At 39.0% G+C, this 14015-nt stretch overlaps 1 protein-coding gene across 23 annotated transcripts in view; it reads left to right on the top strand.

Moving 5' to 3' along the window:
* Nucleotides 1–14015, top strand: part of BTRC (beta-transducin repeat containing E3 ubiquitin protein ligase) — a 175035-nt gene that overhangs the window by 115096 nt on the left and 45924 nt on the right. For 13 of the 23 annotated variants that reach the window (XM_014549441.1, XM_014549438.1, XM_014549442.1 and 10 more), the window contains 2 exons: nucleotides 1461–1490; nucleotides 1980–2069. The exons of 1 other annotated variant lie outside the window; for it this stretch is intronic. In XM_014549441.1, the coding sequence (XP_014404927.1) occupies nucleotides 1461–1490; nucleotides 1980–2069 (120 nt within the window). 9 more of the 23 variants (XM_005878300.2, XM_014549443.1, XM_005878295.2 and 6 more) reach the window with 2 other exon arrangements.

The raw sequence follows: 14015 nt of genomic DNA, 5'->3' as shown, positions 1-14015 counted from the left end.
ATATAGTACTAGAGGCTCGTTGCAGGAAGATTCCTACAAGAATAGGGCTTCCTCTGGCCTATTCCTGCAAGAATAGGGCTTCCTGAGGCTGGAGTGAAGCAGAGAAGGGAGCGCTGCCTCGCTTCCTCCCATCTCCGCTGCCTCGGCTCTGCTCCCTCCTCCGCCACTTTGCTCCCTTCTGCAGCTCTTGGCTTCATTCTACTCTGTCTTCAGTCTTCGCTCCGTGCCTGTGTATGCAAATTAACCACTATCTTTGTTGGGTTAATTTGCATATCACTCTGATTGGCTGGTGGTCATAGCGGAGGGATGGTCAATTTGCATGTTTCTCTTTTATTAGTGTAGACTAGAGGCCCGGTGCATGAATTTGTGCACAGGTGGAGTCCCTCTGGGTGGCCTGCAGGGATCTGGCCAAAACCCACAGTCCAATGCCGCCTGCAGCTCCTACCTGCCGCTCCTGCTCATCCCAGCCCACTGTGCCTGCCGCAGGCTTGTGCCCAATCAGTCCTGATCGGGAGAAGCTTGCGCTGCCACAGCAACGCTCACCAGCCATGAGCCCTGCGTCTGGCACCCTCCCAAGGGGAGTAGCCTGTGGGATCAGGCTGAAACCAGCTCTCCAACATCCCCCAAGGGGTCCCGGATTGCAAGAGGGTGCAGGCCAGGCTGAGGGACCCCATCGGAGCATGATCGGGGCCGGGGAGGGACCGAGGAAGGGCTCCTGGGCATGTCCTGCCCATCTTGCTCAATCCCTATTGGCCAGACCCCAGCAGCAAGCTGACCTACTGGTAGAGCATCTGCCCCCTGGTGGTCAGTGCACATCATAGTGAGCAGTTGAGCAGCCGTAGCATATCATTAGCCTATTAACGCTTTGATTGGTTGTTTGGTTGTTCTGTTCAGTCTATTTGCATATTACCCTTTTATTATATAGGATGTGTGTCATAATTTCCCTTCCTTTTTAAGGCTTAATAGTATTTCATTGTGTATATATATCACATTTTGCTTATTTTTTTTAAATATATATTTTATTGATTTTTTACAGAGAAGAAGGGAGAGGGATAGAGAGTTAGAAACATCGATGAGAGAGAAACATCGACCAGCTGCCTCCTGCACACTCCCTACTGGGGATGTGCCCGCAACCAAGGTACATGCCCTTGACCGGAATCGAACCTGGGACCTTTCAGTCCGCAGGCCGATGCTCTATCCACTGAGCCAAACCAGTTAGGGCAACATTTTGCTTATTTCTTAATGGTTAAGGTGTAACCTATCAATGTACAATTGGGCTGCTTCCACATTTTAGCTGTTGTGGATAATCCTGTTATGAGCACTACATACAAATACAGTATACTAACTAGTATCTTCAGGATTGTTTTAATTCTTTTGGGTATATACCCAAAATGGTATTATTGGATCATATGGTAATTCTATTTTTAATTATTTAACTACCACCATACTGTTTTCCACAGTGGCTGTACCATTTTACATTTCCATTAACAGTGAGTGCATAATGGTTCCAATTTCTCCACATCCTTGCCAACACTTGTTTTCTGTGAGTTTTTGTTTTGGTTGTTGTTGTTTTACTAATACTCATCCTAATGGGTGTAAAGTGGTATTTTGTAGTTTTGCTTTGCATTGCCCTAATTATTAATGATGTTGACTATCTTTTCATGTGCTTGTTGGCCATTTGTATATCTGCTTTGGAGAAATACCTATTCAAGTTCTTTGCCCATTTTTCAATAACTAACACCCCTACCTTCCATACATATAGTGAACCACTGCTGCTCACATACTTGTTTATGGGGACATCAATGGCTCTCCTGGGTTTTCCCCTGTCTTCCTTGTCCCTCAGTACTCATAAATCTGGAATTTACATATAGAATCTATTTGTGTATTGATATTGAGAAATAGAGCAGAATTTAAAAACTATATGATAATATTTTAATATTTAAACCTGTTTCCAAAAAAACCTACACCTCTCTTTACAGACTTATAACAGCTGTGCCAGACTCTGCTTAAACCAAGAAACAGTATGTCTAGCAAGCACTGCTATGAAGACTGAAAATTGTGTGGCCAAAGTAAGTAATATTACTCAATATATATTTTACTACATCATAACGATGCATTATCTATAGATGTCTTCACTCATTATTGCTATTAAAACTTATTACAGGATTTTATATTAAAAAGAATATAGCAGGCATCATTTTATCCAAATTAGATTACAAGTTGGAATCTCCAGCTCTTTAATTGCAGCAGAATTTTTTGATTATGTATTCTGGTCACACTTCAGTCTAAATCATGTTTGTTGCTTAACACTAGCTATGGATTGTAACAAAAAAGTAAGGTTTTATGTAAGAAAATATACAAATTATTTTTATGTTTGTTCATGGCTTCTAAGTGTAATTAAGAATAATGTACACCATTGCAAGGATTGTGAAATATGGTATAGAAAATCCAATTATTATATCAATACTGTTATTTATTAAGTGGCTTAATGGTAGAAATATTCCTTTTGGTGATCTTGATCTGATTGGGCAAGATACAAAAAAATAATCTTACATATTAGAGATTTTACAATCTAATAATCATATAACTATAACTCAAATTTTCTAAGTATCTTTAATTACTCAGGAGCTTTGACCTAAATTTAGATATCATCCATTTTGATTATTCCAAGAATAAATAAAATTTCAGTATGGGCTTTGTTTCTAGACTTTTACTTTGCATATCTGCAAACTTACTGCCTTCAATAACTTGTTGTCACTGTTACAGCATTCCCAATTTTAACTACTTCAAGTTTAATCTATTGTATTATACAATTAGGCTCTTAATTACTTACTGTTATTTTTAGAGCTAGGGCTGGTATCATCCTTTGCTACAAAAATCAAAGGACAGCAATATTTTTTATTATTTTTATTTTATTTCTTAAAACATGCAGTATTTTGTCAACTGAAAATATATAATAGAAAATATAATCAATGGAAATGATCCATATAAGAAATGTCAGAATTTATTTTAAATTGTAGTTTAAAAAAGATAGTCATTTAAGTGTCTCTTAAATTAGAATGCCTTAATGACTTACTGTAAAATATGAATATTATAAATTATACTTATATATTTCATGTTTCAGTCATTTAGTAACAGCTAGCAAGTGCTAATTGACCCTATTTTATACCTAGCATTTGTACATTGAGATGGGGGACCAATTATTTGGGCCTTTAAAAATAATCTGTCTCCTTTTTGGCCACACTGCTCTCAGTTTTATCACAAGTGGGTGACTTCTGGCTAACCAAGGTAAAATCTTAACATGAGCACCGATCCAAGGACAGGGTGACAATTTTAATGAGTTTCATTGAGAGCTGGCCAAGTGAGCATCTGTCCTTTTTGTTTTCTCCATACTTTGTAAACCAGGATCTCTAAAGCTATGTAGTTATTTTGTTGTGTGTCTGTATGATGTGGTGTATGTGTTTTTTTCTCTCCCACGCTCTACTTAAGTGGTGCATGGTTAGAAATCTTCTGGCATCTGGCACAATGGCATAATTTCTTCTATGCTCTTGGGTGAGGAATTAAGTTTGCTCATTGCTGCTCATCAGTCTGTTTCCTTTGCTCCCAGATGGTGACCCTCTCATCCCATTCTTGCTTATTTTAACGTTATTCTGACATCTATATCCTTTCATTGATTCCTTAAATACCCTAATTGAATAATGATTTCTATCATTTTCTATTGGAACCCACCTAACTTTCTGGTTCCTTTTTTCTTTTTTTAAATATATTTGTATTGATTTCAGAGAGAGGAAGGGAGAGATAGAAACATCAATGATGAGAGAGAATCATTGATTGGCTGCCCCCTGCACACTCCACAATGGGGATCGAGCCCACAACCTAGGCATGTGCCCTTGACCAGAATCGAACCCAGGACCTTTCAGTCCGCAGGCCAACGCTCTATCCACTGAGCCAAACCAGCTAAGGCTTATCGTTCCTTTTATTGGCCCATGGGCTGTCTTCTGGTTCATTTCTTCAGAATTGAGCTAAATAAACTATTGATCAATGGCAAATAAAAACATGTAGCTGAATTCTATTCTTTTTGCAACAGCCTTCAGTGAAGTACCAACAACATGGGAATAGGGGAAGAATTTTCCCTTTTTCATTTACATGTTATAGTATATCATGATTCTGTACTATTTCTGTTGGCCTCATTTATTGCTTGACCTTTGAAAAATAATGACTTGGTACTATTTTTGTAGGTCTGCAAGCTTGTCCCTATTTCCTGTTCTTCACCTTTAGCCCTTAACTGAATAGTTTCATCTGCTACACTTGATATGGCTGCATGGTTTTTAAGTTGGTACAACTGTCTGTTGATTCAGATTGTACTCCAAAGTGGCCTTGAATGTCCAGCCGTCTCCATGTGAGAGCAACTATAATATAGTGATAGCAACCATTTTGGGCTCTAGTTCAAAGCAGTCAATTCTGGTAGGAGTGACTTTGATTTAGGTCAGTGATGGCGAACCTATGACACGTGTGTCAGAGGTGACACGCGAACTCATTTTTTTGGTTGATTTTTCTTTGTTAAATGGCATTTAAATATATAAAATAAATATCAAAAATATAAGTCTTTGTTTTACTATGGTTGCAAATATCAAAAAATTTCTATATGTGACACGGCACCAGAGTTAAGTTAGGGTTTTTCAAAATGCTGACACGCCAAGCTCAAAAGGTTTGCCATCACTGATTTAGGTGGAGATGGTAATTAAAGTCTAAAACCTTACCATTGAATACTGTTTATATGAGTTTTAGAGAAAACTTTACTACCAGTTATTCCCTTAAAAATAGCAATGTTGTTATGTTCGGACTCCTTATAGTGCATTGTATGTGACTCTTCATTGCTGGAAATATCTTACAATAAGTGTTTTACTATAGGTCTATGGAAAGAGACCCATTGGCCCTGTTTAGAATACAAAATACCCCCACAAAGTTGTAAGACAAACTACAGTCACCCTAGGTTAATAATAATCTTCTGAATCTCTAACTTGAAGAATGATGCCTAAAAAAGATCTATAATAATAAAAGGGTAATAAGCTAATTAGACTGGACATCCTTCCAGACAACCTTCCGGACAAAGCCAGGGCTGCGAGGGAAGCCCAGGTCCTGGGTGCCTGCCAGCGGCCGCAGGGAAGCCCGGGTCCCGGCTGCCAAAGGGAAGCTGGTGCCTGTAGCCGGGGGAAGGAAGGCCTACTCTTGCACAAATTTTGTGCATCGGGCCTCTAGTTTAAAAATAAAAATGGAGGAGGGGTCATTTTATCAGTATAACTTAATCCAGGTAATATTTGGAGGCACTTGAAATGTCTTATTTTCTTCCAAAGCCTTCCTTCTTAATAATTATAACCCTGAATTTTATGAGATTTGTGATTGGAACATGATGAGCTTTGTATTTATTGTACCTTTAAATGGACAGTCATTATTGACTGCCAACTTAGTGTTTAAAATCAATAATTACATTGTACCTGATTGTCAACCTTCATGATGCTTTTTAATTGATAAAGAAAACTAACTGGAAAAATCAAGACCCCCTAATCCTTTGTTATCTTTTAATTGAACTTTATTTAAATATTACTAAAAAGTTTGATTTCAGGTATTTCCCTAATTTACCCTTATACACACATACACAGTTAAAATTGAGTTGTTTGAACATATCTACCTAGATTTTTGTCCAGGTAGGAAGAAGTACTGCCTCTACGTTTGGAAAATAAACCACTTCAGTAGTCCTTTGTAGATAGATGTGTTCTGTATTATAGTTGTTGTTGTTTGTTGTTATTGTTTTTTACTTGAGACTAATAATCTGTTTGTAACTGACTGAGACAGAAAAATGTGATGTTCCTTTCCACTTACTCCAGATTTTGATAGAAGACTTGTTTTATTTATTTCCAAAATTATATCCGCAGGAAACAAGCTGTTTAAATTCAGATTATGCTGAAGCAAAATGGTCCTGGTATGAGAAGCAACGTGCTGTTTTACGAGCACAGAGTCCCTTTTCTCATAACTGATTGATAGTAAATATTTTCCTGAAGAATTATTGCCAACCATGAACAGTGCAACTGTTTCACTTTTTTTCCTTGCTACTTGCTGTACCAGCCATTGTCGGTAATTAAGATCTACAATTCACAATGCAGACGTTTGCACTTCCTCTGGGTCTGTGCTATTTATAAGGCATTTCAGCTGTTCAGAGTTTCTTTTGAGTTTTAAACTACATGTGAACAGGCTTCTTTAGTACACTGTTCTACAAGTAGCACATTAGATGGTCCATTCTTTGCACAGGTTCCTCTGTTGGGTCTAACAATTAGCTTTTAGAGAATACAGTGGGGCCTTGATGTACATTTAAATGTAACCATATCACTGAGGCCAATGTGGTTGGAAAAACTCTGAAGTGTAACGTGTTACACATTTGGCTTATTCTTAAGGCAGGAATAAAGTTTAGAAGTAATATTTTCCCTTTCATCTTCAAATGTTCTTATGAATTTAATGAGTGTTAATGGTGTGGGTGGCTACAGAGAGGTTCTGAGAAATACTAGTAGGAGTGACTTTCCAAGTTCACTTTTGAAGTAATAACAGAATCAAGGGCCATTGTTACAAACAAGAGTTTGTGTGTTTGTCAGATTAAGAATACAAGTATACATAAACTTCTGGATGTGTACGATACTTATACAAAGGACAAAGGACGCCAAAAGGGATCAGCAGCCTGACTACACTTTTGTTATATAATCAGCTTTATGACCCTTTAGGAATATGCCATTGGAGAGGAAAGTTTAAACAGGAATCCTGGTCTATATTAAAACTGGTAAAATTCGAAGTCACTTTCTACCATTTCAAGAGAGTTCGTTTTTTTAAAAAGTCCAGACCCCAGTGAGAGTCTTCGTGGATTATGCCTGAGAGTCAGAGTAACTGCTGGCATAGTCTCCTTGCTACCTGCATTTATTGTTAAAAATACAAGAGAAAGAAACAAGAAACTGAAAGTGGTTGACAAAATATGTTTAAAACTTTGCGCTGAGTGGAGATCAGTCTGGCTGTTTTTAAGCCTGAAGTCAGCTTCATTGATTCTGCACGTTGGCTGCCAGCATCTTTCAGCAGAGCAGATCTTCGGAGGAAGGCAGGCCACGGGTTTCAGTGCTGATTTCCTGATGGCCCCTTGACTATAAGACAGAGCTATAACAAAGCCTTTCCAAGGCAGTTTTATTTGCCAAAATCTAAAACTTTCTGTGGTAATTTTTTAAATTGTAGTGTTTCTGTAAACTTTTTTTCCTCCTTGAACTCTTTATGAACCTTTTTTTAAGATAGCAGCGGTGGTTCAACTGTTGGGAACCACTGATATATCTGACTGAGATGCTTCAAGATGCTAGAACCTATTCACATTTCTTTCTAGCCAGGGAGCTAATAAGATTGAGTTTGTCTTTGTGGATTGATCTAGATTAGCATGAGATTAGCCCAGTCAGAGTCTTCCTCAGTGAAAAAGGAAAGGTTGGGAGAGAGAGGGGTGAAGGAAGAAAGTTCTTCATCAAGAATTGACTGCAATATTGCCTGCTGATGCATGTCAGATCACCCACACGGAGAGATCACATGGCTTCTCCAAAAGTCAAACGATCAATTCGCCTCGTTTTGGCTCTGTACTTAATGCACAAACAGTGCGATCTGCAGGGCTGTAATTGCATTGTTAGGGCCAAGGAACAAGCCTGTGCCTTTTCAGCAGACAGCTGGCAGGGAGAGAGGCATGTTGTTAGGAAAGAGAGAGGCAAGGCAAATAAAATTACTGCTAACGCTCAGAGATCGGCAGGAGTCCTACTTGCCTAATCTTACCGGTGGGAGCAAGCGGCTGTTGTAATCCAATTATAGCAGCATAAGCAATTTGTTAGACACTCCGCATAATGTAACAATTTCCCAATAAACTCTGACTTGTAATAACGTCGGCAAGAGTCCGCATAAATCTGCCCGAATGGTGGGGGCTGGAGCGTTCGGCTGGGGGCTTGTAATTGGCGCCATCAGCACGTTTTGCAGAGTGCAGTATGGTGCAGTCTTTTAGTGCAGGAATTTTAAGGAGAAAGCATGGCACATGTTTCTTAGAAAAAAGAAAAGTGGCCATTAAAAGGGGAGCAGCAAGAAGGGCATACTCTTGCCTTCACATTACCTACGAATCTTAGTGTAGAAAGAAAACTGGAGGAAGCCATGTTTCCTTCTAATACTAAAGGGGGGGAGCGTGTGGATTAAATTCCTATATTTAAAAGGCATCTGTTTCTTTTATTTTACCCTCCTCCAGCCTTCCAAAATGCTCTTCAGGCAGCAGTTAGGTAACATTTTTACAAAATGTTCATAGCCAAGCAAGCCTTGAAATATGAAGTTTAAATCTATTTTCTTCTAGAGTTTAGCATTTTCTTTATAACAGGAAAATATAGTTTCTTTGTGCCCAAGAGACATTTTTTTAAGGATAATTATCTCATTGAATATCAAACCTTTCTGGAGAATTCTGTCTTCTGCTTTAAGAAACTGTCTCTTACTGAAGAGTTTTAAAACCCAGATTGTTCGCTTAGCTGGCTTTACACACTGCTTATTTTCTACTTCTGAAATATATTGTGACTGTATATGGTACTAGGATTAGTACTTTTTCTTGTTGAACACTACATTGTATAAGAATACAGTTTTTTGTTTAAAACTATACCTGTATGATTATTACAGAAATAATTTTGATTCCTAAGTTGTAAATTTGGGGTGGAGGAAATAAAAATATTTGTTGTTCTGTGGAGAAAATAGAACTTCCATTATTGATTGATTGATTGATTGGCATTTGTTGTCACAGAATAGAATTTCTTTATGAGTTCTAGGATGTGGAGAGTACTCATAGATTTTAGTTAATAAACAGGTTTTCATGCAACTGAGTGCATTAAATGTTATCTACTTTCTTATGCCAACCCAACTCTTCATTGTTGTTAATTTATGTCAGAGCCAAGCTTTTGAAATAAGAACAGGATTCTTCAAAATACCATATTGCTGTGGGTATTATTACAATGAATATTTACTTTCCGTATAAACATTTCCGTCTGAAGCAAATGCTGCCTTGTTTGACGAGAGCTGCATCAATAAACTGCAGTACCTCTAATAAAGCCACTCAGTGTCTGGGTTTAACTAATGGCTGATTTTCATGGCTTTGACAGTGAGCTGTGTGCGTTATTTTCTCCTGATATTGTAAAAATAATGAGAGCAAATTAGAACAATCAGTTTACACAGATAGCTCCTGATTGGAGGCGATGGGCAATATGGCAGCAGATAATCCATCTTCGGGCTCCTGTCACATTAACTTCAGCTGTATGAAAAGATCAGGTGGGGTAAGCAAGGATTCTGCCCAATCAGAACACTGAAATTAATGAGAAGAGCATTGTTCTGTGATCAACCTTTTAATTAGCAAGACTGGAAACGGAGAGAGTGATGAAGGCAGCACCACAGCTGCACAATGCCAGGCACAATTCCTGAAAAAGAGGGAAAATCTGTGGGTTTTAACATCACACTTTTCTTGCAGTCTACGGGCATTGTGTTTCCACTCTAGATTTGGTTCACAGGCTAAAAAATACTGCCCACTTCCCAAAGTAGTGTCACAAATATGGTTGATGATCTTTAGACTAAATTCTATCATGGGTCAGTTAGGATTTTGATTACTAGCACACTTTTTGGCATTCCACTCAGGGTTTTAACTTTTGAATTTTTTAAAAAATTGGGTAACCAAAAAAAAAAAGAAAAAATTAAAAATTTTAAAAGGTCTGCCTTGTCAGCCTACCACTACCCACCCCTCTAATTTAGTTGCAAGTAGCATGAGGGTTTTCTGGTTTGGAGCAACTCCTGTCATGTTTTGAGTTGCTTAAAAGAAGAGCAAAATCCAGGCAAGTACGCTACAGCATATTTAAATTGTGTTCCTTTCCTAATACTGTTAAGAAATTTTCGGGGGGGGGGTCCCCCCTATGCTGTTGACCTCAATATTTGGGGCTGTGTTATTTTAATTTATGTAATTGAGAATTGAATATCAATGAACGGTGTTTATAAGAAGAAGAGGGGGGAAATCTGTGCAGTAACTACAACTAAAGACTGATTCATCCATTTAACACTCAGTTATACTAAAATTGTAACCTTGTTAATCATCACTGGAAAATATGGCAGAAGGCTATTGAAGACATTAATGAGCCAAATTTTCTCTACCATATCAGTTTTCTGGGCCTTCTTTAGCAAGCTGTAACTTTGGGAAAGTATATGAGGCCATCAGGATTTGAGGTATTTTAGTCTTTATACCTTAAGCTTAGTGGCTTCCTATAAAAGCAACTAATAGGCTATGTAAATGAATCCAGGTATCTTCCAAAGATATACAAGTAAATTTGTTTTCTTGATATTAGCTGTTAATTGACTTAAGCATTTATTTAAAATATCTATAATAATAAAAAGGTAATATGCTAATTAGACCAGACATCATTGCAGATGTCCTTCCAGACGAAGCCAGGGCTGGAGGGAAGCCAGTGCTGGCAGTGGGGGGAAGGAAGACCTACTCTTTCATGAATTTTGTGCATTGGGCCTCTAGTTAATAAATAAAAATCAGTTATCAGTACTCAGGTTAAGTGTAAGATGATCTTTTCTCATTACAGTTAATAAGACTTTTTTATAATATATATAACAATGGTGATTCTAGCCTTGCAGCCCTAAAATACTGTATTTACAGAATGTAAGTCCCTGATATTATACCTCTATGCAAAACTCAGAACAGAAGCACTTTACTTCCCCCTAGGACCCATCTCTCTCTCACACACACACAAAATCTTTAGTAGAGCTTTTAGAATTCTGTCAGAAACATTATATATATATTTTTTACTGGTAGTGAACTTTTACTGCAAATATTTATTTAGACTGATATGTATCAGTATTTTAGGATCAGTGATTTAATACTAAATAGTCTAGGAATTTCCACCCCCATTCTTTAAGAAAATGGTGTTATTGTGCACATTAATGTTTTAAAGGCCACTTGTTAGAATTTTGCATGATATCTGGAAGGGAGATTTTTATTCTTATAGTTTTATGGATTTTTGTGGCTTTTCATTCTCCTCTCTCCTAGTTTGACAGTCTCAGCAGCCTGGGCTTATAAGCTCTCCATGAATAAATATGTTCTTAGTTATATGGTATAAATAGATCACTTACAAAGCTTGTGAAACCCGAGCTCTTCTTTTGAACTTTTTAGTACCCATGAGCTCAGGATCCATATATGTTAAATTTTATTCTTGTTTCATGACTCAGCTTATAAGGCATGAATTCAAATGACTATTGAATTTAAATGAGCTATGTATTCAAATGACTATTCTACTCTATACCAAGTTTCTACAAAAAAATAAAATTGCATTTTCCCCTTTTTCCCATGATTCTGGAATTCCATTTGATTTAGTGATCTTCCCAATATTTGTTCTTGTTGTAGAGTTCTTTTTTGGTAAGATTTACTTCTTAATATCAGTGTTAAAAGACATCACTTTTGTCATAGCCGGCTTGGCTCAGTGGATAGGGCATCGGCCTGCGGACTGAAGGGTCGCAGGTTTGATTCCGGTCAAGGGCATAAGCCTGGGTTGCGGGCTCAATCCCAGTAGTGGGCGTGCAGGAGTCAGCCGATCAGTGGTTCTCTCTCATCATTGATGTTTCTATCTCTCCCTCTCCCTTCCTCTCTGAACTCAATAAAAATATATTTTTTTAAAAAGACACCACTTTTTTTTTTAGGGCATCTTTTTGGTTTATACTAGTAATTACAGAAATGTCTAACTGGCTGAATGACCAAGAAACTTCTTTTTTGATTTCCTGACAGAGCTAGAGTTACCAAGTCATCTTAAATTCTACTAATCCCAAACCTCATGAATAGGGTTCACTTTAGAGAAATTTTTATTAGTCTGGTCTTTTGGAATGCACCCTTACACCCTTATTTAAAGTTCTTATGTATGGAACCAATTGAATTTCAGAGGCCATTATAATCCTTTCTAAGTGCCCTTCCCTCCCACCCCCCACCCCAATTTTTAGTTTGGAAATATGTTCCTATATAAGGAATTGAAAAATGTCCATTTTTGTGTGTGTGTATCTTCAGGGGCTTTTATCTTTTTTCTTTTTTTTTCCAGTTTTGTACTACTCAAAGTTTGAGGTATAGAGAGAATACGTTAATATTTATTGCCTCTGTGTTTAGGCACTATAGTGCTAGCTATGTGGTATATTTCAGTCCTTACATAAACCTGATAAGATGGATATTACCCTTATTTTACAGATAAGGAACCTGAAGCTTAGAGAAGTTAAACCTTTTTCCAAGTTTTCATATCTCTAAGTTGTAGAGTCATGTTTTGAAATCAAATCTATCTGACTTCAGAGTCCTTTGCTCTAATATACTAGTTGCCTTTCAGATAGTATTTGGAGGTCCTGTGTATCTCTGCTACCGTTATATCAGGTCTCACACTATGAAGCACCTATAGCTTTTCTCCATTTGATCTTTATAGCATTATTGATGTCTAACAAATGTTATTTCTATCTCTCCAGCCTTTTGCCCTCCCTCCTTCTACTGCTTATAAAATATCTTGTTCTGACTGAACTGAGCCAAGTACTATATTCAGAAAACTTAATTATCTCTATTTTGGGTTACCTATTCAGTGATTCTACTTTAAAGACTTACTCAGTAATAATCACCTACCTTATAACAGAGGCCTTAAAGCAGGGGTGAGGAACATCCAGCATGTGGGCCATATAAGGCCTGAGAAATAATTTGGTCTGGCCTTACCAAGGCATTAGGGGTGAGTTAATTAAATGTTTGATCAAACATAGCAGGCTAATTTTTAAGTTGATAATTTTGTAGAGCCCTCAAATGATGTTATAAATGTCCAAATGGCCCTTGGCAGAATAGGTTCCCCACCCCTGCCTTAAAGGATCCGAGATGACTTCATGGCTCTGTGTTCCATTGTTCTACATATAAAATGAGTGGAATGATATGAGTGCCAATACTGTTCAAAGTGGTGATTCAGACCTTAGTAATCCTATCTAATAAAAGAGAAACATGGTAATTAGCCATACCTCCGCTACCCTTCCCATGGGCTAATCAGGGCGATATGCAAATTAACTGCCAGCCAAGATGGCGGCCGGCAGCCAGGCAGCTAGAAGCGAACATGAGGCTTGCTTGCTTCAGTGACGGAGGACTCCAACGTTCCCCGCCTGCCGCTGCCGGCCTCTGAGCTTACAGTTTGAAACATTGTTACAAACATAGAAGCTAAACAAAACCCCAGAAACCTGCTTTAAGCTAGCCAGGCTTCAGCCAGCAGGACTGCAACAGTGTTTCGATTATAGAACCCAAACAAACCAGATACCTGCTTTCAGCAGCCGAGGCCTAAGAGCTGGAGCCAAGCCTCAGAGCTAAAGCTGGCCCAGAATAAAAAATAAAAAAAAGAAAGAAAGGAGCAGTTGGGAGCTTCAGTCACCCGCCAGCCTGAAAACAGCCCTCAGCCCCTCACCCAGACTGGCCAGGCACCCCAGTGGGGACCCCCACCCTGATCCAGGACACCCTTCAGGGCAAACCAACCGGCCCCCACCCGTGCACCAGGCCTCTATCCTATATAGTAAAAGGGTAATATGCCTCCCAGCACCGGGATCAGCGGAGCCGCGAGGCCTCCCGGCACCGGGATCAGTGTGACAGGGGGGAGCGCCCAAACCCTCTGATCACCCTGTGTGACAGGGGGCGGGGCCACAACCTCCCTATCCGCCTGCTCTGTTCGTGACAGGGGAAGGTGCCCCAACCCCCTGATCAGCCCTGCTCTGTGCCTGATAGGGGGGAGCTCCCCAATCCCCTGATTGCCCTGCGGCTCTGTGTTTGACAGGGTGCGGCACACCAATCCCCTGATCGGCCCTGCGGCTCTGTGTGTGACAGGGCGCGGTGCCCAATTCCACCCCCCCACGGGCCCTGCTCTGTGTGGGACAGGGTAGAGCCATAACCTCCCCAT

This window comes from Myotis brandtii, unplaced genomic scaffold (assembly GCF_000412655.1).
Source record: "Myotis brandtii unplaced genomic scaffold, ASM41265v1 scaffold550, whole genome shotgun sequence".
In the NCBI taxonomy this organism is placed as follows: Eukaryota; Metazoa; Chordata; class Mammalia; order Chiroptera; family Vespertilionidae; genus Myotis; species Myotis brandtii.
This window is presented reverse-complemented; position numbering and strand designations above follow the sequence as displayed.